This window comes from Lithobates pipiens, unplaced genomic scaffold (assembly GCF_037356315.1).
Source record: "Lithobates pipiens isolate NorthernLeopardFrog02 unplaced genomic scaffold, aLitPip1_a1.2 Scaffold_8, whole genome shotgun sequence".
Lineage (NCBI taxonomy): Eukaryota > Metazoa > Chordata > Amphibia > Anura > Ranidae > Lithobates > Lithobates pipiens.
Window position 1 is genome coordinate 560,523,074 of NW_027507903.1, and position 24,110 is coordinate 560,547,183.

At 46.1% G+C, this 24,110-nt stretch overlaps 1 protein-coding gene across 1 annotated transcript in view; it reads right to left on the bottom strand.

Moving 5' to 3' along the window:
• Positions 1-24,110, bottom strand: part of LOC143960973 (CD209 antigen-like protein C) — a 69,579-nt gene that overhangs the window by 20,680 nt on the left and 24,789 nt on the right. Inside the window, exons 5-7 of the mRNA XM_077470048.1 lie at positions 17,268-17,309; positions 11,405-11,446; positions 9,070-9,233 (exon numbers count right to left, since the gene is read on the bottom strand). Of these exons, the coding sequence (XP_077326174.1) occupies positions 9,070-9,233; positions 11,405-11,446; positions 17,268-17,309 (248 nt within the window). The remainder of the gene's footprint in view (positions 1-9,069; positions 9,234-11,404; positions 11,447-17,267; positions 17,310-24,110) is intronic.

Consider the following 24,110-nt stretch of genomic DNA (forward strand, 5'->3'; position numbering starts at 1 on the left):
TTGTGTTAAACTTTTTAAAAACTTTTGCTGCAACCTCCTAGCTGGAGTTGGGCTATAATTTGTGTGGACTCTGTCCATAGTGACAACAGTAGTGCTCACTGCAAAATGAACAGCTCTTTTATAAGAAGTTGAAAAACGACAGATTCACTGGCAGGATCAACAGGTAAAAAAAAAAAATATATATATATATATATATGTAGGAAGGCCAGTATGGTGGCCTGAATTTATGGGAGGAGCCCGGGGGGTATTTAACCAGCCCGTTCGCCTGTGGTGGTTGTCGGTTTCCGGTGCGCAATACCACGTCACTAGGCCGACAGCGCGTGTTGATCACCATTTGATTACCATTCAGACAAACGTCTCCCTTCTTGGAAGTCTCGTAGTTTTCGTGTTCCGTCCGGTTTTGTACAAATCTCGCCGGCTCGACTGCCGCAGGTAGGGGTCTCGATTGACCTTCATTTCTATTTTCATTTCTATTTTCATTTGAGTGTCGTAACCCTAAAAATGTCACATCGTTCGGGATGATACCGGGTTGTTATCACTCATGTCGCACTTGCCCGCACACGCCCTTCATTTCACGGGCGTCGTTCGGTAGGTTGTCTGTGATACCTTGTTAGCTACCGGTTGCATAATCTCGATCGTCATGTTCCGCAATCATATCGTTGTCAGTCGTATCTTGCGGCACAACGACCCATGCCTCTGCCACAAACTGGCTCACGTAGGCCATTTCTTCATTTCACCTGTCACTTACTACGCTCCGATTCGAATCCAGTTGCATCACCTAAATGCGCCGATTCGTCCCGGGGTGCCCCTAGGTATTCGGCCTCATTTCGGTACATGCTCCAGAGTCCGCTCGTTCCAACCGTCCGGGTCTCTGTCATGGGTTCATTTCACGTCACCTACTACGTTCGAATCGATACCAGTCGTTTGCAAAAAAAAAAAAAACGCACAGGTTCGATTAAACGTGTCCCAAATAGCTTGGCCTCATTTCGGTACATGCTCCAGAGCCCGTGCGTTACCATTTCAACCCGGGCCCTGTCATGGGATTCATTTCACGTCACCACTACGTTCGAATCAATACCAGTCGTTTTTAATAAAAAAAAAAAAAAAAAAACGCACAGGTTTGGTCGACGTGTCCCAGTTGTCGTTGGCCTCATTTCAGTACATGTGCTAGAGCCCGTTCGTTGACGGTTGCGAGTCGCGTCCTCTCCGAGTCGCAGCTCTACCATGGGAAAACATTTCATCCTCATCTAGTTCGCCCGGGTCGAATCCGGTCGCATTTCGTTTGCATCGATTCGCCCGGACGGTCCCACATTTTGTAGCTTTTTCGGCCTCATTTCAGTGCATGCTCCAGAAAATCCGGGTTGGTTCCAGCCTCAGTTTGGGGCCGGCCATCCCAGGCCTCTGTCATGACAGTAGTCCTTCATTCATTTCACTGTCACATTCCGCGCTCCGGTTCGAATCCAGTCGCACGATCGGATGCACCGATTCGTTCCGGTTCGCCCCCCAGGTTGTTGCCCTCATTTCAGTACGTGCTCCAGAGTCCGTTCTGCTGTCAGTTGTACTAACGACACGACCAGTTTGTGCCTCTGTCACGGCAAATCGTGCTTCATTTCATGGTCATTTATAGCGCTCCGATCCGAATCCAGTAGCATCTATGATGCATCGATACGGTTCGGCGTGCCCCAGAGGGAACAGCCACATTTCATTTATTTTTTCCACAGGTTGTCTGGCGCTGGGCCAAAAAAAAAAAAAAAAAAAAAAAAAAAAAACACGGAAATCTCAAAAGGATAACAGAAACAATAAGGGAATAACGGCGTGATGGTTTAGGAATCATGGCGCAGAAATATCTACTCACCGGTGCACTTCAGTTGTGTTAGCCAACTACTTACGTCACATGCCAGTTTTCCTTGTTAGGCTCCTTCAAACAAATGTCATCTGTTGTTTCTCTCTCCAGGTCAGTCAAAGCTTAGTAGGTCCACCCTGCACCAGCTTGGACGTCGTCTCCCAGGTAAAAAAAAAAAAAAAAAAAAAAAGAAGGGCTAGGAGTGGAAAAGGCGACAGCAAGACGGACCGGTACACATATGTATGTAGGCGAAGGAACGTCAGTATATATGTGTATTCGCGTTCGCTTCCGCCTTAGTACCCAAGCAACAGGTGGGCTCACTTGGAAAATAGAGAAACAGTCTTGACTTTGTCATCCTCTATAGGTTCCGGTCGTCCATCTATCTTCCCCAAAAGAGATAGGACATCACTCCCGGGGCTCGATCCATCAGGAACCATGTCCCAGACCAGCAGTGAAGACCTTACTGCCCCCCTGTCACCTCGCCCGCCTTCAGTGGGCGACAGCATTCAGTCTTTCAGGGGCTGGACTATCCCTAGGCTGTCAGCGGAGCTCAGACGCAGGGGCATTCCCTTCCCAGCCACAGCTAGGAAGGCAGAGCTGTTCAGGCTCCTCTCTTTTCCCCCCCCAGCTACCGCCGGGCCTAGTACCCCGCCTCAGGCTACGCTGCAGTCCATCTCTTCGGCCATAGGTCAACTGCATACCATGGTGTCGTCTCTGGCTAGCTCGGTCACGGATGTTCAAACCAGGGTGACCCTCTTAGAAACACCTCCAGCTACAGCCACCACTGTTCCGGATGCAGTCCCGTCTCCTCTACCAACAGGTACCGAAGGCACATGTCCCGTGGTCTGTCCAGCACATCTTGTGCCGGCCAGCATTAGGAAGGACATCTTGGACGGCAAGGATGTTAACCTTGCCTCCTTGCTCATTTCGGTGCATGACCTGGCAGAGAACAAGGCTTACACCTGGGGGGATGTATCCGTAGTTCTCAAAGCTAAGGACCCCAGGCTAAACCGGAAGCTATCCATCCCCGAGTTTACCCTAGCCTTCGGCATGTTCAGAGATGTCCTTTGCTCAGCCTCTCCTGCCAGGAGGGTTGAATTAGATTTGTATCTCCACACGGTGGTGGACCTGGGGTACAAATATGGTGGCTTTGCATTCTACGACTACCATCGTTCCTTCTCAGCGAAAGCAGCCGCCAAACTGGCACAGTTCCAGTCTCTCACAGACTGGAGCCTGATGGACACGGAACTATTCTGCCGGCATTTTGCCGGCCTTCGTTCACCCCTGTGTGCCGTCTGCCAGTCCTCCACCCATACCGCTCCCTGGTGCGCCAACATACCGGCTACTCGCCCGGTAGAATTTCCCTCCACCTCTGCCGCAGCCCCAGGCCCTTCAGGCTCGGCACCAAAAAACCAGGTGGACAAGTTTGGACGCACGGTCCAAACCATTGGGGGCGCGGCCATCTGCAATAACTTCAACTACGGTTCTTGTAATTACAGCCAGTGCCGTCTACTACATATCTGCGTTATATGCCACAGGGCGCACCCCAGGAATTTGTGCGAGGTCAAAGCGCACAAAGGTTCATGACTGAGCCGTATAGACATACTTTGCCTGGGCTTCTACCTCAACACGCACCCCACTCCTTCACTAACCACCTTCCTCATAGGCGGCTTCACCGCAGGTTTTCACACCGGCCTCATCTCCCTACCTCACCAAACCCACGAGTGCAGAAACCTCCGCTCAGCAGCCTCTGACGAACAGGCCATCGACCTGCTGCTGCAGAACGAGGTGGATCGAGGCTTCGTTATAGGCCCCTTCACTCAGCCCCCCTTCAATATGTGGAGAGTTAGCCCTATTGGGCTTGTCAAGGGCAAGTTTTCCAATAAAAATCGTTTAGTGTATGACCTGTCTGCGCCTCATTTTTCTCACATCCCTAGCTTAAACTCATTGATCCCTTCTGAAGAATTCTCCTTAAAATATTCCTCAGTGGACATGGCAATCCAGGCCATCCTTAAAGTAGGCACAGGCGCATGGCTGGCGAAAGCGGACATATCCGACGCCTTTAAACTGTTACCTATCCACCCGTCCCTCTGGTGCTGGCACGGGATTAAGTGGAAGGATCAATACTACTTCGCCACGAAGTTGACGTTCGGCTCCAAAAGCAGCCCGTGGCTGTTCGACATATTTGCCCAATCTCTCGAGTGGATTCTCTTACATAAGGTCGGCTGTCAGCAAGTTATCCACTACTTAGATGATTTTTTATTGATAGAACGGCCAGGCGCACCTCCCAGAGATCTTGACAAGTTAAGGACCGTTTTTGGGAACCTCAATGTTCCCATCGCTGAACATAAGGTGGACGGACCCGCACATTCAATCACCTTCCTGGGTGTTATTTTAGATGCCGGCTCCATGAAAGCCAGCCTGCCCCTTGACAAACTAACCCGCATCAGGGCGGCACTTCACGAGTTCACTCGGACCAGGGGATGTACTAGGAGACAGCTGCAGTCACTGTTGGGCATGCTCAATTATGCCATGCGCATTATCCCACAAGGCCGTTCCTTTATCTCACGACTGTTGGTCTACCTGTCTCAGGCTCAAGACCCGGATCATATCCTTTGCCTAGACACCGCAGCTTTAGCAGACCTGGCAATGTGGGACGAGTTCCTGTCCAACTGGAATGGCATCTCCCTTTTCATCCCGTGCATTTCACCTCTCTCACCACAGGTAGTCACAGACGCCGCGGCCTCTACAGGGTTCGCTGCAATTTTTGGCCACCATTGGTTCGCCGGACCCTGGCCTTCTCAGATACTTAGCATCCCGGGCTTTAGTCAATCCTCTTCACTCTTCGAGCTCTACCCCATGGTTGCAGCCGCCCAGCTCTGGGGCCCTACCTGGTCCGGACAAACGGTAGGCTTCACCACCGACAATCAGGCCACAGCCGAAATTGTCAATAAAGGCAGGTCTAAATCCCCCTCCGTGATGTCCTTCCTACGCAGGCTGGTGCAGCTGTCACTACAGCACCAATTTAACGTCATCTGCATGTTTATCCCAGGGAAATATAACCGGGCAGCTGACGCCCTCTCCCGCTTTAATTTCCGGTCCTTCTTTCTACAGGTTCCCAGTGCAGATGCCGCATCAGCGCCTATCCCGCATTGGTCGCAGTTGACCCTGGACTAGAGCCGCATTTACTAGGAGCCACGCAGCTCATCAACCGTTCGTTATCGGACAATACTCTCAAAGCCTACCAGGTAGCCTGGAGAACCTTCAACGCATTTCTGGTCACCTCCTCAGTAGGCACCCCCACAGATACTAGACACATTCTAGCCTTCATCTCGTACTGCCACAACCAACTGGCCTTGTCTTTTAACACCATTCGCTTATACTTAGCTGGTGTTCAGCACTTCCTTTCAATCCAGGATCCTACCAAACCCTCTGTTTTCTCGTCCCACGCTGTCCGAGCCATATTACGCGGCATCCAAAAGCAACAGCCGCCAGTAAAAGTCAAGCGGCTCCCCATCACCAGTGCCATCTTCAGGGACATGTCCACCATACTCAACAGCTACCCCTTTGGTGTTCTCCCCAGTCTGGTCATACAGGCAGCCATTTACCTAGCCTTCTATGGCTTCCTTCGGCCCGGTGAGTTCACTCACAACGGCCTACACGGCCCAGTCCTCCGCAGATGTCATCTGCTCCGTCACCAGGACCATTTCATCCTCCACCTCCCGGTAACCAAGACCCAGCAGACAGGCACCGGCGTAGACATCCACCTCTACAAAACCAACAATGCCTGGTGCCCGGTCACGATGCTTACACAGTTTCTCGCTCGGCTGCCCGAGCTCCCGGACTCTAGCCCACTTTTGCCCTTCCCGGTGAAACCACTAACTAACCAACAATTTATTAAGCATATCAGGATTCTCCTCCGCAACCTGCTCCTCAATCCTAGTGAGTATTCCGGCCACTCCTTTCGCATTGGAGCAGCTTCATCCGCATCCCGGCATGGGGTCCCGGACCACGTCATCAAAAGGTTGGGCAGGTGGAAGTCGGCCTGCTTCACTCGGTACATCCCTAACCCACAGGTGGAGATGTCTCGAGCATTCACTCAACTGGCTCAATAAAATTAACCAGGAAACAATAAAACTCTCTTATCCCTACCTGACTGTTTTGCCCCCTTATTTTGGTATACCGTCCATTAGACCAGGGCACACTTTCAGGTCCATTTCATAAAAGGTGTCTCATGATAAGCTTGTTTTGTTCAGATACGTATCGGCCATAGGGCTCCAGCCATAAGTAGGAAGGCCAGTATGGTGGCCTGAATTTATGGGAGGAGCCCGGGGGGTATTTAACCAGCCCGTTCGCCTGTGGTGGTTGTCGGTTTCCGGTGCGCAATACCCTCCCTCCCATCCCCTTTTTAGGGCATTTATCAAAAAACATTTCTCTTCAATCATATTCATTCTGATTACTGGGTATGCCCCCTTATTTTGGTATACCGTCCATTAGACCAGGGCACACTTTCAGGTCCATTTCATAAAAGGTGTCTCATGATAAGCTTGTTTTGTTCAGATACGTATCGGCCATAGGGCTCCAGCCATAAATATATATATATATATATATAAATTATTGTTTTTATTTTTTGCGCTATAAACAAAAAAAGAGCGACAATTTTGAAAAAAAAACACATTATTTTTTACATGTTTCTATAATAAATATCCCCCAAAAATATATTTAAAAAAAATGTTTTCCTCAGTTTAGGCCGATACGTATTCTTCTACATATTTTTGGTAAAAAAAAACAAAAAAAGCGATATGCGTTTATTTATTGGTTTGCGCAAAAGTTATAGCATTTACAAAAAAGGGTATAGTTTATGGCATTTTTATTAATAATTTTTTTTTACTAGTAATGGAGGCGATCAGTGTTTTTTTTTTTTTTTTTTGTGACATTATGGCGGACACATCGGACATTTTTTACACATTTTTGGGACCATTGTCATTTATACAGCAATCAGTGCTATACAAATGCACTGATTCCTGTGTAAATGACACTGGCAGTGAAGGGGTTAACCAGGAGGTGGCAGTTTAGGGGTTAAGTGTGTCTAACTGGGGGGGGGGGGGGCATGGCTGTGTTTTACTGATCTCTGCTCCAATCACAGGGAGCAGAGATCAGTTTCACTTGTTGCTAGGCATAATGGTGAGATGCTGTTTACATCGCTATCTCCCCGTTTTTCCTCCCTGTGAGACGATCACCGGTATCCCCGCGGCGATCGAGTCCGCGGGACCGGCGGTCAGACTCACGGGGGTCCCAACTGGGACGCGTGCATGCCACCGGCAGCGCACACACGATGGCATGGCGGCAAATTCAAAGGGACGTACCTGTATGACCATTTGCCTGTCCGTGCCATTCTGCCGACGTACATCGTGGTGCGCCAGTCGGGAAGTGGTTAAAGTCCATTTCTTCTTCCTCCCTCAACATATCAGATTAACACAGAAATAGGGAGTCTTAGACCGCATACACACTATTAGATTATCTGCAGACTTTTGTCTTCAGCTTTACCAAAACCATATAATATGAGGTCAAACCTTAAGAATTTCAATTTGTATGCAATCAGGCAGACCCTTGCACCACATGGTTTTGGTAAGTCTGAAGACACAAATCGAATAGTGTGTAAGGGGTCTCACAAAGGTAAAATGGGGTGGAGGCATGTTTTGTTTTTATAACAAAAGCTTAAATTTTACATTGGGGGTTATTTACGAAAGGCAAATCCACTTTGCACTGCAAGTGCACTTGAAATTGCACTGAAAGTGCATTTGGAAGTGCAGTCATTCTAAATCTAAGGGGTAGATCTGAAATGAGTGGAAGCTCTGCTGATTTCATCATCCAATCACGTGCAAGCTAAAATGCTGTTTTTTATTTTCCTCGCATGTCCCCCTTGGATCTACAGCGACTTTACTTCCAAGTGCATTTTCAGTGCACTTTCAAGTGCACTTGCAGTGCAAAGTGGATTTTCCTTTAGTAAATAACCCCCATAGTGTCAGTTTTCGGTATCGCTAAATCCGGAACTGTTTTCTCAGAAAAGGTGCAGGCACACCCCCCCCCCTTCCAAGTCATCCCTTGTCTCCACCCCCCACCCACCTTTGAGCACATCCCTTCTTATCATCCCCTAACTACCTCCCAGTGCCAGCCCTTTTAGAGAATACAGAACCAAGTATAATTTTTTTTTTGGTGATAAGTAATTATTATGGAATTTAGTAATTTATAACAAGAAAATCAGTAACATAGATACCTCCAGCAATTACAGACCCCACCAACAATAGATCCCCTAGTGGCATTAGATGCCCCCACCAAAACACCACTTCCCCCAGGAAAAAATATATCTCCTAGCAGCCAACATCAGTAGACTCTTCACTCAACAGTAGATCCCCCCCCCCCCAGCAGCAACAGACCCTCCCACAATATAACCCCCAGCAGCTAGCATCAATAGATCCTCCAGCATATCCCAGCACCCCTTGCCATTAAATACAATACATGCTGAGCTAGAGGTGCCGGAACTGTGTTCTCCCACATTCCTGCTGAAAAAAAGCCCTGGCTAAATCTATAGCTTGACTTTACATCCAGTTTTCATCGAAGGTTTTATCATATGCTCAGCATGAATTGCTTAAATTTGTGATAGTAAATGAGCCTAAGCTACCAGGAAAAATGAGAGCTATAAATACTAACTGTTGGTTAGTAAACTTTCAGGCCGCGTACACACGCGGGGACTGTTCGCCCAACTTTGTCCGCTGAACAGTGTTTCGGCGGACAGTCCGCTCGTGTGTGGGCTTCAGCGGACAGTTTCAGCGGACAGTCTGACGAACAAAGTTTTTCGGAAATTCCGTAAAATTGTCCGCTGAAACTTGGTTTGAGCGGACAGTCCGCCCGTGTGTAGGCTTGTTCGTCAAACTAAGTTCCGCGCATGCTCAGAAAGGATTTACACGGCGAAGGTTGCATTGCAGTGTATAGGACGTCGTATTTCTAGTCCCGTCGTACGTGCCGTTCACGTCATCGCGCAAGTTTCAGCGGACTGTTCGTTCGTCGTGTGTGGCCAAGTCCGTCCATGCTAATTTTGAGCGGACTGTCCGCTCAAACTGTTTGACGAACAAAGTTGGGCGAACAGTCCCCACGTGTGTACGCGGCCTTACTCTCTTCTCTACGTACTCAAACACATGACATCCAGAGGCATGTCAGAGACTTACCATTTCATACTGGTCATTTATGATGAGGAGGACACCGTTAAGAGCTGCACATTTCTCTCTGCTCTTCTCCCATGTTTCCAAACTAAACTTGAAATAGTAGCAAACGTTACGAATTAACTTCCATCCTGGGGGGCAACTGCTACAGCTTTGACTTGTTGTGTCCACTGGTGAAGAAAGGATAACACGATAAAGGCCAAAGTGAAATATTAACAAGCCAACAAGCCAATATAAATTGTCTGGAAATGCAGCGTATGTTTGATGGGTTTTGTACCATTACATGTTCTGAGTTATTTAGGATCAGTTCCTTTAGGTGCAATTGTTTTAGTGCAGTAGTTTGGGCACTAAAAATCTGAAATATGCTAAGCTCATGCCAGAATTTTGTCCTTGATATCATATTCATTTATTTTGATTAAGAAATTTTTAAAACTGTAGCATTGTTGCCAATACGATAGCCTTGATAGTAGGAGCACATGTTAAAATGGAAGTAAACCCTTCTATCGTTTTCAGTCAAGGAAGCTGCCAACTTGGCCTCTAATGATTCTTCAACTGCCATAATTCTGCACATGTGATCAGTTATGAAACCAGCCATTGGATGGTTTGAAAGTTTGGTTGAGAGCACAACCAATGTGAAAGTTAGCATTTCTGGCATGCCCGGAATGTAAGTGTTTTTTGAAACAGGGTTTACTACCGCTTTAAGGAGATGGGCTGAGATTTAGGTGTTAGAAAGAAGCATGCAGACCAGTGTTGGGACAAAGTCCTCCGGCAACCAAGCAGAAGAATGCAAAGTCCACCCAAACCTGAGCTATGATAGATTATGCTTGTGCATACAAAGGTGAGGAGGACCCAGGGTTCAGAAGTGCTGTCCACCAACCCTAATTATTATTATTATTATTATTATAATACAGGATTTATATAGCGCCGACAGTTTATGCAGCGCTTTACAACATTGGGGTAGACATTACAATACAATACAATTCAAGACAAGGAGAATCAGAGGGCCCTGCTCGTTAGAGTTACAATCTAATGATTCCATCATTTGGTCCACTAAAACCAAATGTACTGAGTACATGATGTGTTAAAAGGTTAAAACCGGTATGAATTAGTCCTAGTGAAACAAAGTGTGATTTTCATAAAATGATAATATTTGGAGCAAACATGTAAACTCAAATGTAAGAACGGTCTGCAAAGGCAGTTACAACCTTTATCAGCGTTCCATACCATAGTAATTTAAAATCTGCTTATGAGAAATATATGAGATAGATTCGATAGGTTAGATAGATTAGATAGATTAGATAGATTAGATAGATAGATAGATATATATGGAAATAAAAGCAAACAATAGCAAAAAGTGACAGCACTTTAGGCCTAATTAGGTCTCCAGCTTCTCTAGCATCTCCTGCCTGCCCACCACTATCAGTGCTTTATTCTAGTGGCTACTATAGTATATCCAGCCAGCCTAGCACCCTTAGTCTAGACAAATCTAGTGTCTCCCTGCCTTGCACCACTTTCACAGAAGATAACAACTCAAAGGTTTGCCTGCCCCCCGCCTTCAGTGGGCCACAAAGATGGTCACCGTGGGCTGCACATTTGCCTAATGTAAAAAAGGCATATTTGTGTTGGCTGGAGTAACACCATGATAGAGAACATTTTGTGAACACCTGCCTTGTTTGGCTGTCTGAAATCTTGAAGGATGTTTTTGTAGTATAGCCTCATTCATTTTTTCATAGACACAACAGAAAGTGAGAGGAAATGTTTTCAAAGTTAGACAAATCCTGTAAGACAGTTGTCTCTTGAATAAATGTTATTATTGGAAGATTTCTCCTCTAATACTGTTCTGGATACAACTCAAGTTGTTAGATTTTCCTTCGCTTTCATTTACAACAGTGGCCACTGCAAAAGAGTGAATCTTCCAAGAGGAGACAAAGACAGCAATACATACCTGAATGGGGGTCACTTGTAATATGCTTTACTCATTATTGGAAAAAAAATCTTCAACTTTTTTTTTTTTAAATACCAACATTAGTAAAAAAAAATCAGCTGTTACATAGTGTAATTTATAATATTGAAAAGATTTCATCCAAATGCCTTCTTCATTTCAAATAATAGTAGGATTTTTAAACTGAAGAAGCCACTCAGAGAGAGTAGAAACATGTTCCACAATAAACATCTAATCCTGTTGATTTTGGTTTCTTCTGGAAGATATTTAGTAAAGGCCTCATACACAGTTAGACCTGGTATCAAAGCACATTCCCCACACTTCTGGTTGTTCTATAGTCTACCCTAGACTCTCTTGTATATGTTGAGAATTATTACAGTACATATAAAGGACTTTTACCTTTTGTCTTTATCTTTGACATGTCACCCATTATGTTGTCAACTGGCGAAGGGAAAAACAGGGAAATAAAATAACTGGTTATTTTTTAATCACACCACCATGTAACACATTTTCATGTCGCCTAGAAATTCTGTAAAAGAAAAATAAATGCAAATGGGGTAACTATAAATAATACTCTGTGTGGTGATATCTTCTACGTAGTGTGGTTGTATACACTTAAATGTTTTACCTTTTCTTTTTTTTTCTTTGTGGGGGGGAGGGGGGGGGGTGGTGCAAACTGTATATTGAGTGGAAAACATTTTGAGAGCGGCACAATACAAAAAAAATAAGTTACTATACTATAGTATTCAGCCCCACACAGGCCAGGATTAAGGTGCTATCTATCCTAGTAAAGCTGCTGAACTAGTGATTCTATATTTGCAAAGAGTAAAGTAAATTTTAAAGTCTTGTGTTTTGTTTCACTAAGAATAACAAAATTTTTATACTTTCCTCCTCTTCTTGGGTCCCTCTTCTGTGCTCCTGGCCCCTTCCTCCTGTCAAGTGCCTCCACAGCAAGCAGCTTTCTATGGGGGTACCCAAGCTGAGTCACATCTCCCTGTCCCCCCCTTTCTCTCCTGATTGGCTGGCTGACTGACTTTGTTTGACAGCAGTGGGTGCCAATTGTGCAGTCGCTGTTTCTCAGCCAATCAGGAGGGAGAGTCTTGGATGGGCGAGACACTCGTGGACATCGCTGGACAGAGATGGGGCTCAGGTAAGTATTAGGGGGGCTGAGGGTGGCTGCTGCACACAGAAGACTTTTTATCTTAAACAAACCTTCTGACTTTAAAACTCCTTTAAACCCCAACTAAACGTTCATTTTAAATCACTTAAATTTAAAAAATTTAAAAAAAAAACAAACTCATCAATGTTTTTTATTTATTTAGAAAGCAGCCACATTCCTAGTAGCAAAGCTTGTCCCTTGCCAGCATGCTGCGATGAAGAACCCTGGCTCTTTTTGTGGAAGTAGTGGTCTCTGCAGTGGACCGAAATGATGTTCATTCAGAGTTAGAGCTCTCCATTTTGAGAGAGGGCTCTAGGCTTTCTGAGGCCTTAGGCAAAACTTAGGCACGAGGCCCCACTCACGCCCATAATGGGAAAAATATTTCAAGCGATAAAAAAAATTCACTGTGGATCTTCAGGATGGAGGCCGGCAAAAGGGCCTAGTAAATAGGTCATTTACCAGCCCCTTCCTTTTCTAAATGAACACAGTGAGTGACCTGTACTGATCACTTACTGTGTTCATTCACAACTTAAGCATAGTAAACAGTGTTTACTATGCTTTGGGTTATGAATTAACAGGAGCCTCTGTCTCCTGTTCATTCATCTGCAGTGCAGCTAAGGCTACAGAGAAAGGGACTGGATAATATTTCCTCAGTCCCTTTCTCTGTCTCAAAAGGGAGACTTAAGTGGTTGTCACTCTGTCAGAGTGTATGGTAGCAGGTAGTATGTATATGAGAGGGATGCGGAGTGTGCGGCAGCGGGTAGTATGTACATGGGAGGGGTGCAGAGTGTACAGCGGTGGGTAGTATGAACATGAGAGAGGGGCAGAGTAAATGGTGGTGGGTAGTATGTACATGAGAGTGGTGTGAATTGTATGACGGTGGGTAGTATGTAATGAGAGTGGTGCGGAGTGTATGGAGGTGGGTAGTATGTGCAGGAGAGGGGTGTTAGGTGTATGGAGGTAGGTAGCATGTACACGAGAGGAGTGTGGAATGTATGGCTGTGGGTAGTATGTACAGGAGAGGGGTATGGAGCGTATGGCAGTGGGTAGTATGTACATGAGAGCAGTGTGGAGTGTATGGGGATGGGTAGTATGTACGGGAGAGGAGTGTGGAGTGTATGGTGGTGGGTAGTATGTACATGAGAGGGGTGCGGAGTGTCCTGTGGTAGGTAGTATGCCATGAGAGGGGTGCGGAGTATATACCGGTGGGTAGTATGACATGATAGGGGTGTGGAGTGTATGGCGGTGGGTAGTATGTACATGAGAGGGATGCGGAGTGTATGGCGGTGGGTAGTATGTGCATGAAAGGGATGTGGAGTGTATGGCGGTGGGTAGTATGTACATGAGAGGGATGCAGAGTGTATGGCGGTGGGTACTATACCATGAGAGGGGTGTGGAGTGCATGGCAGTGGGTAGTATGCCATAAGTGGGGTGCGGAGTGTATGGTGGTGGGTAGTATGTACATGTGAGGGGTGCGGAGTGTATGGCGGTGGGTAGTATGTACAGAAGAGGGGTATGGAATGTATGGTGGGGAGTAGTATGTACATGAGAGGGGAGCAAGGTGTATGGTGGGGGGGTAGTATGTACATGAGAGGGTTGCGGAGTGTATAGTGGGGGGTAGTATGTACGTGAGAGGAGGGTGGGTAGTATGTACATGAGAGGGGTTCAGAATGTCCTGTGGTAGGTAGTGTGCCATGAGAGGGGTGCAGAGTGTATACCGGTGGGTAGTATGACATGATAGGGGTGTGGAGTGTATGGCGGTGGGTAGTATGTACATGAGAGGGATGCTGAGTGTATGGCGGTGGGTAGTATGTGCATGAAAGGGATGTGGAGTGTATGGCGGTGGGTAGTATGTACATGAGAGGGATGCAGAGTGTATGGCGGTGGGTACTATACCATGAGAGGGGTGTGGAGTGCATGGCAGTGGGTAGTATGCCATAAGTGGGGTGCGGAGTGTATGGTGGTGGGTAGTATGTACATGTGAGGGGTGCGGAGTGTATGGCGGTGGGTAGTATGTACAGAAGAGGGGTGTGGAATGTATGGTGGGGAGTAGTATGTACATGAGAGGGGAGCAAGGTGTATGGTGGGGGGTAGTATGTACATGAGAGGGTTGCGGAGTGTATAGCAGTGGATAGTATATACATGAGAGGGGTGCGGAGTGTATAGTGGGGGGTAGTATGTACGTGAGAGGAGTGCGGAGTGTATGGCGGTGTGTAGTATGTACATGAGAAGGGTGCGGAGTGTATGGTGGGGGGTAGTATGTACAGGATAGGGTTGTGGAGTGTATAGCCGTGGGTAGTATGTACATGAGAGGGGTGCGGAGTGTATAGTGGGGGTGACTTGGGGACACTGATTGGGGGGCATTCTCTCCCACTTCCACACACGTCAGGCAAATTAGGCGGCCCCTGTGAGTGCAAGGCCTAAGGTGACCGCCTAATTTGCTTAATCTGTCCATTTTTATTGTAGGATGTAAACATAGGTAAATTTGCCAGGGTCCTATCCTTTACTAGGCCTGGTTTGGGGATGGGAGTGTCAGAGTAGATGGGGGTGTGGCCACCTACACTTGGGCTCAGGGATACCTCTTCTGCTTGACAGTGTATTTTGCTGGAAAAAGAGGAAGGACTGAGGCCTGAGTGGCAGGAAACCCATGTGAGAGAATTGACCAACGGTTCATTTCCTTGGTCAATGGGAGGTCTCTCATAAAAAAAGGGGGGTCACATGCTCCAAGGGAGTCCCAAGGAGTCCAGAGAGTCGAGAGGGCTGGAGGTTCAGAGACCCTGGAGTCTCCGGGAGGAGGCTTGAAGGCCTGGGGGTTCAGAGACCCCAGAGCCGGATAGCCGGAGGAGGAGTCCAGGGAAGCCAACATCTGGTCCCTGGAGGAACAGCCATCATGTAGTACTGCAGGAAAACCAGGCGTCTCATGCAGGAATGCGCTGGACAGTATGGAGGAGGAAGTAGGAGCTAAGCGGACGGACAAAACTGGGAATCAACTTTTTGTGAGTAGAACATGGACTGTTGATTGGGAGAGAGCAAAGGAAGTGCAACCCAGTGGTGCTATTCCGTAACTTAATACTGCACATCCAAGGACCACAGTATCGAGCACTTTTCCAGGACTGACGGGGATTTGACAACAAGAGTCATGGAAATAGGTGGTGTGGTCTGTGACTTTGGAGTCTACATCCACAGCATTATTCAGAGTGATTCTGGTCTGTCCATATTGGTAGTGTCTGAAATAGAAATTTGAATCAGTAAATGATCACTAGAAGGGGTTTTAACTACCAAATACTACGGCAACTAATCAGTACCCTTTTTGGATTCAGAGCTGGGGTCGGATAGGGCATCTCATATATTCCATTCAACAGCCCACCGATTATACCCAGAATAAAGCCTTATAAAATTCAGAGTTGTTTGGTGTCCTGAAAATGCATTGGGGATTGAAAGCGGGGTCATTGACAAAAAGGTAATGAACAAACACAGCAGCTCCTAAGGGGGTAGTGCGCTACAATTGTTTTTTTGTTTTGTTTTTTGTCAATTTGACAGATTTTTTAAAAAGAGAAAAGCAAAAAAAAATTACAGTTAATGCATCTCCATGGGCAACATTATAGCTAGACAATTTCTTTAAATAACATGCTTGGGGAAGTCTTAAGATTGCACATGAATTTGCACACCTGTACGCCTGCAAAATGACATTTAGGAAAAAACTATTGCAGCTCAATGATAGTTTTTGGCTGGCATTGTTCTATTTGTAAAAAAAAAAAAACAGCATGGAGCTCTCTTCATAATCCTTGGATATTGAGGGAGAACCCATGCTTTGGTTTTTTAAATACATTGTTAAATACATTGTTTAAAAATGTCTAAAATACTTTAGGAAAAAAGAATGACATGGGCCCCTTAAAAGTCTGGTATAGATTTTAAAACCCCAGGCAAACGAAAAAAAAAAAGAAAAACTGGCATAGGGTCCCTAAAAAAATTCATATCAAACCCTTATGTGCAGCCTGACTTTCTAGAAAAAGGGGGCAGTGAGCATATGCACCCTCTCCTGAACTATACCAGGCTAGATATTCTCTGGCGCCAATATAACCCCGTAGACCCACACATCCAGGGAACCAGGGATATCAGGATGGGGCCCATCTTCCCATCAACATGGGGACAAGGGTCTTGTGGGGGGAGGATTTCCACCCTATCCTGCAGAGTACCACCTCAATGTTAAAGGGACAGCTAACTTGTTATTGTTCAAAAGGAGGCTGCATGCTCGCTACCCCTCTTTCTTGGCAAGCCAGGCTGCATGCCAGTATAAGGGTCTGGTGTTGATTCTGGGGGAACTTCATGTAGTTTTGTTTTTTTTCATCTGAGATCCCCCTCAAAATCGATACCAGACCCTTATCAAGGATGGTATGGATTTTGCGGGGAGCTCACCTCATTTTTTTTTGGCCTTTTTGCCTGGGCCCCCCTCAAAATTATACCAGACCTTTATCAAGAACAGGATTTTAAAGGGGACCCCTGGCACTATTTTCTGTTTTGATTTTCTTCAAGGCATGTGGCCTGGTATGGTTCAGGACATAGGATTCAGGGCACACAGTACCGCCCCCCCCCCCCAAGTCCATACTAGACCCTTAACCAGGCATACAGTCTGGCAAGGAAAAGGGGAGCAGCCAGCATGCCTCCTCCTCCTGAACCATACCAAACCACAGTTGAAAAAAATACTGAAGGTCCTTATTACCTGTTAATTAACCTATAAACAGCATCAATACACATGTAAAGTATCAGAACCAACAGCAAAATAATGTACTAAGACTGCAGTCACACATTTTTTCCATGCATCGATGTGCATTGCCATAAGGCACCTTATTCACTTTGAATAGACCCTTAACAGGCCTCAACACGTGCCAAAAACATTCCTGCACCTCTTTTGAGCAATGCAGCAACCACAGCGCACAGTACATTCACATCTGTGTGCGGTGCAGTGAAAGGCAGGTGTGTACATTTACACATGTACCTTGCTTGGCTGTGCATGCATGCATGATAACCTTTAATATAACACGTGATCAGAGGTGTAAATCCAGTTCCATACAATGAGTGGAATGGATGTGATTCGCCATTTACCTGCTTTCCATAGGTCAGAAGTGTCACTTTTTGAATATGAAACTGTCAGAAAAAGAATATAAAAAAGAAAAATCAAACAACATGGCTCACACATTATTTAACCACTTCAATACAGGGCACTTATACACCTTCCTGCCCAGACCAATTTTCAGCTTCAGCACTGTCGCACTTTGAATGACAATTGTGCGGTCATGCTACCCAAACTAAATTTTTATCATTTTGTTCCCACAAATAGAGCTTTCTTTTGGTAGTATTTAATCACCTCTGGGATTTTATTTTCTGCTAAACAAATAAAAAAAAGACTGAAAATTTTGAAAAAAAAATGTTTTTTTTGTTTCTGGTACAAAACTTTGTAAATAAGTATGTTTTTGTCCTTCACTGATGGGGCTGCACTGACGGGCACTGATAAGCCGGCACTGATGGGAACCATTGAGGTGGCACTGATGAGGTGGCACTGATGGGGCACTGATAGGCGACACTGATATGTAGCACTGATGAGCACTGATAGGCGGCACAGATGGGCACTGATAGGCGGCACAGATGGGCACTGATAGGCGGCACGGATGGGTATGGATGGGCACTGATAGGTGGCACTGTACACGAATAAATGGTACTGATGGATGCCAATCAGTGCCAAACAATAATGCCTGCCAATCAGTGATGCCCATTGTGAGCACTGATTGGCATCCATTGTGGGAACTGATTGGCATCCCTGGTGGTCTAGGGTAGCATACCTGGTGGTGACTAGTGGTGGTGTCCCTGTTGGTCCTAGTGGCATCCCTGGTGGTCCAGTGGGGACATCCTTGGGGGGGGGGGGCTGCGCTGACAATCGATCAGCACAGCCCCCCCCCCTCGTCAGAGGAGCAGACACGAGTGAGGGAAACCTGATCACCATCTCTCCCTGTTTACATTGTGATCAGCCATGATTGGACACGGCTGATCACGTGGTAAAGAGTCACCATCAGAGACTCTTTACCTAGATCGGTGTTGCGGGGTGTCAGGCTGACACCCCCAATATGCCAGTATGCAGTACTTTGTAGCTATGCCAATTTGTTTGCCGCAAAGCACAAAGGGCCCTTCTTCTCCATTTGTCCAGTCTGCCTCTGTATATGTATATCGGATCAGAAGTGATTGCAAAGTCTCATTTTTTTTCTTCTCCAAAAAGAACAAACATGTCATACTTACCTTTTCTGTGCAGTTGGTTTTACACAGAGCAGCCCAGATCCTCCTCTTTTCAGGTCCCGCTTTGGCTCTCCTGGCCCCACCCTCCTGTTGAGTGCCCCCATAGTAAGCAGCTTGCTATGGGGGCACCCGAGCCGAGTCACAGCTCTGTGTGTCCAATCAGACATGAAACACTCCATATTGCCATCGCACATATTCCTGGATGAAACTTCGAAAAGATTTGGGTGCTGTAACATCGGCCAGTTGGAGACTGGTTCAATAGTCACAATGCAGATATTTGCCAACGCACCATGGATCAACAGAATAGCATCCAAACAGTTTTTTTATTGCATGATCACATCACAGAGTGATGCAAAATTTTGGAGCCACACAAGGCCCCTTCGACAGGCATGTGACCCATTTGAACACTATTCTGTTGATCCATGGTGAGCTGGTAAATATCTGTATTCAGACATGGAGTCAGACATGGACTCCCGATTCGGCACCGCCCCCTCTCCTGATTGGCTAACTGACTTTTATTGACAGCAACGGGAGCCACTGGCACCTCTGCTGTGTCTCAGCCAACCAGGCAGCCGAGGAACTCGTGGACATCGCTGGACAGAGATTGGGCTCAGGTTAGTATTACGGGGTGCTGGAGGGCGGCTACTGCACACAGAAGGCTTTTTATCTTAATGCATAGAATAAACCTTCTGACTTTACAACCCTTTTAACTTGGCTTCCTAGTTAATCGAGTAGGAAGGAAGCACTAGACTTCTTGTATGCTCCTCCATGCCATAGGGCATGTCACAGCAGAAACAGAAATTGTTACCAGTGCTATAGAGGTGGGCAGGAGAAGATATCTACTTATTTGTGGCTGACCATACAGCTGCAGTAACTGACAAGTAATAAAAGTTACTGTAAGAAGCAGTGGCGGAAGTATAGGGGTCACTGAGGTCGCTATGGCGACCGAGCCCCATGCCGCAGGCATTGAGGGCCCCCTGTATGCCTTCGATAGGAGGAGCGACAAGGGTGGCTGAGACCAAGCTCCCTGATCCTCACCCGAACTGTAATTGGCACTGTGCAGGGAGCTCGTCACATTTATTACATCTAAAGTGAAAGCACAGTGTGTGCTCTTTGTCTCCCCCCTACAGTGCAGTACCCAGCAGGAAGAGATAAGGTAAAGCACTGCCTTTTTTTAAAAGGCTATCTGTATGCAGGCCTTTTTTTGAGCGGGAACGCGGGGAACGCAGTTCCGGGACCTCCAACACTGAATGTATTTTATGGTATGGTGTGCTGGAGGGTCAGTTGATGCTGGCTGCTGGGGAATCTATTGTCGCTGGCGGGGATCTATTTTTTGTGGGAGTCTATTGTTGCTGGGTGGGTCTATTGTTGTTGGCTGGGGGGTCAGTTATTGCTGGGAGGGATCTACTGTTGAGAGAGTAGTCTATTGTTGCTTGCTGTTGGAGGGTCTTATCGATGCTGTCTGCTGGGGGTCTATTGTTCCTGGGGTGGCATTTTGTTTTAGGGGGGCCATTGTTGCTGGGAGGGAGTCTGTTGCTGTGTGGGTGTATTGATTGAGACACATCACCTCTGTTTGTAACGCAGCCTGGAATGCTGATGGCATTTTTTCAAACACGTGGAAATGTCAGCTACCGAACAAAGACCATTTGTGCTGTTTTTAAGCTGTTTTAAAACTTTTAATGGATCTTTTTGGAATAAATGCTAAACATACTTCACCGTGGAAGTTCCATCTTTCTTTATTTTCCAATAACACTGGTTTCCTGCTGAGGTCATTACATCCATCTGGAGTATATCCATTGAAAACATCCAACGACCGATGCCAATTGAATCCTGTTGCTGACAACCTTTGTGGCCATTGGGATTATCGTTTGGGCCTATTATGATACTAGTAATGGGTGTCATGGGATTCTGGTCAGTAGCATGTGTGGCAGGTGTTGATGGTGGTGGAATATTTTAACCAAGACCCGGAATACATCATAGAGCACTGAAAATTTAATGAATTCTATTGCATCAGTTTTTTTGCAGTTTTTTGCATTTATATTTTGGTGCAATTTGTGCACTACTTGGGACACAATATATATTTGTATAAATTCTTTGCATTCACGATCTTTGAAAATTTTGCATATTGGGATTGTAATTATTCACAGAGAGCGCGGTTTAATTCATTTTTATTAATTACTTTTACTATATCTATTGTTGCTGTGGTGGGGTCTGTTGTTGTGGGTGTCTATTGTTGCTGAGATGGTATTTTGTTACGGGGGGGTCCATTGTTGCTTGGGGGGGGGTCTGGGGGATCTGTTTTTGCTGTGGTGGGGTTTATCAAATTCCATACAAATTACTTAGTAGCACAAAATTATACTTGGTACTGTATTCTCTTAAAGAGGTGGTACTAGGTGGTGGGTAGGGTGTGGAGCCAAGGGACAGGGCTCAGAGGTGGGTAGGGGAAGAGTCTAAGGTTGGTTCAGAAAGGGGGAGTTCCTGCACCCATTCTCTGAGGAAAAAAAAAAAGTCCTGTCTGTATGTATGTGTGTTTATATGTGTGTGTGTGTGTGTGTGTGTGTGTGTGTGTACATGTATGTATGTAGGTGGGTGTGCATATGTACATTTATATATATTCCAAAGACATGCTGGTAGGTTAATTTGATTCTGTCTAAATTGGCCCCAGTATATGAATGTGAGTTAAGGACCTTAGATTGTAAGTTTCTTGAGGGTAGGGACTGATGTAAATGTACAATGTATATGTAAAGCGCTGCGTAAATTGACAACGCTATATAAGTACCTTAAATAATATGTTTGTGTTTATATATGTGTGTATTTATATATGTGTGTGTATGTGTGTTTTTCATGTATGTATGCACGTTTTATGTATGTGTGTTTAATCCTGACACCCTATATTTGTGCAATCAGAACTGATTTTTTTTTCTTGCTTGAAAAAAATGAGGCATTTGACAACCGGTAAAGAGGCAATATGTTGTAACCCCTTAAATGCATCATCACTATGCTGTAACTGCATGCAATGCACACAGTTGCAGGGGGGTTGCAGTGTAGCCCCATTCACCTAGGGGTATACTTCAAGGGTGCACTGACTGGAATAAGATTGTGGAACAGATCTCTCTATTTTCCTCCTGCAGCCGCTGAATGCCTGCGGGAGGAAGAGGAGGAGAGGTAGGGGGGAAATGGAGAAATCGGTTCCTTTATATGCAGCCACCCACTTGCGAACAGGCCCTTTTGTTCTGCCATCGGACTTGGAGGAAAGGGCCCTGTCAGGGGGGCCCTTCATGTTTTTTTGCATCGGGGCCCTGAAGGTTCTAGTTACACCACTGGTATGAAGATAATTTGATACAAATGAAAACATAGATAGCCTGACAGCCAGCTACTTACAGGTTCTCTTTGTATCAAACCCACCTCACAACTTTTAACCTCATTCCTCAAAACATAACCTTCTCTTCTCCTCCTATCCCCTTACGTTTTTCCTCCTCCTTGTTCCTCTAGATTTTAACATAGCTCCCAACTGTCCCTGATTTGGAGCAATGTCCCTCTGTCCCTCTTTGCCCCTCATTTGTTCCTCACTTTGGTCTGATCTATATAGTTGTATATAAAATGCACTTTTTATCTTTCAAAATTGTTTCCCAATGCTAAACCTTTCATCCGATTTCGAAATTGCTGCATTTGTAAATGTAAAAGCCAATATAAAGGAGTGTTAAAAAAAAAAGTCCTTGTGGATTTAAATTAACCCAGCAGTCACTCACGTGTTAAAATCACTGCCACTGTCACTACTAGGGGTGTAACGGATCATCACCGATCCCGATCCCGAACGGGGCAGCCTGTTCGGATCAGCACACCACGAGATCCGTGGAGCGCTCCGCTGATCGCATGGCTTAGGAAAGGCCACGGCTTCAGCCTAGCTCCGAAGCGGCGGCCATCTTTGTACACCTGGGGGCCGCTGTCTCGTCAGGAAGTGATGTTTCATCGCCACCATCTTGCTACACCCCACACTCCTGCACAGTAATGATAGTGAGAAAGGGGCAAGCGGACATCTTGTTACACCCACCGGAGTTTTAGATTTCACAGTTATTTTCAACACAAAACAGAGCTTTTATGCTTAAATACAGTATTTGTAAATCCGACAGACTGTTTAGATGTTAAAGGAAACCTGCTGACTAGGGATGAGCTCGTATTTGACTCGAACGCATGTTCAACTTGAACATCAGCCATTAGTCTGTTCGGCGAATTCAGAACTTTGTTGACCGTTCGCACCAAATTCGTGTGGCACAAACGGCCCACAACTACGCCATCCCAGTGCATTGCTGGCTCATGATTGGCCAAGCATGCACTGTGACCCCGCATGCTTGGCCAATCACAGCGCCGGCAGCGAGGAGAGCCATAATTGCCCACAGGCAGGATGCCTGTGGTCAATTATAGCTCAGGGGGTTTGGTACACGCCCCACACTATATAAGGCTGCCAGAGTGGCGACCTTGTGTAGTGTGTTCCGGCGTGCAGGGAAAGAGCAAGATAGGCAGGGACAGTGTGTTCTTTTCTCAGGCATCTTAAAGTTAAAGTGGTTTTGTGTGCCTCCAGCACAGTATACACCTGTATCTACCCTTTATTGCTGTTTTTCTCTAATTAAGGCATCTGCAGGAGTTAGTGGGTGTTGTGTGCCTCCAGTACAGTATACACCTGTATCTACCCTTTATTGCTGGTGTTCTCTAATACAGGCATCTGCAGGAGTTAGTGGGTGTTGTGTGCCTCCAGCACAGCACAGTATACACCTGTATCTACCCTTTATTGCTGGTGTTCTCTAATACAGGTATCTGCAGGAGTTAAAGTGGGCGTTGTGTGCCTCCAGCACAGTATACACCTGAAGATACCCCTTATTGCTGGTGTTGTCTGATGCATATGATGCAATTTAGCTTTTAAAATTAGCACTTTTGATTTCGAACGTTCGAGTCCCATAGACTTTAATAGGGATCTAAAGTTCATACGAATTTTAGGTCCGTTCGAAGGTTCTGGTGCGAACCGAACCGGGGGTTGTTCGGCTCATCCCTACTGCTGACTAGTGATGGCCGAACGGTTCGCCCGGCGGTCGTTTCGCGGCGAATTTCCGACTTTCGCCGTCCGCGGGTTCGAACGCCTTTTTCCGTCGTTCGCCCCGGCGGACTTACGTGTTTAATGTATACAAGAACTTTAACCTTTCGTGACACGTTTATCATGTGTTACAGGACAACCAATTGAGACATGACAGCTCATGGACACTTGGACATTCCCCCTAACCTATAAATACACCCGATCCGGTGGCCATTTTACATTCTTTCTTCTGTCACTGTAGGGAAAGGATCCTGTGTGGAGTAGGGACAGAGAAAACGCTAGCTATTTGGTACACAAAAGTTCTTTTCAGGACTGGTATAGGTGTTAGGTCAGCAGCCTGAGTTTCTTTTGTCAGTTTAGATAAAGGGACAGAGCGCTGTATGCTGCTATTTTAGGGACAGCTCAGCCAGATTAGTCTTTCTTCATCATCATCATCATCATCATCATTAGCTGTTACTATCAGGTCCACAAAAGAGCTGTTCCAGCTAATCGTTCCAGCCTACTCTTTTTTGCCAATTTGTATAGGGACAGGCAGGAAGCAGTGTGTCAGGCAGTGAGGATAATTTTAAAGACTT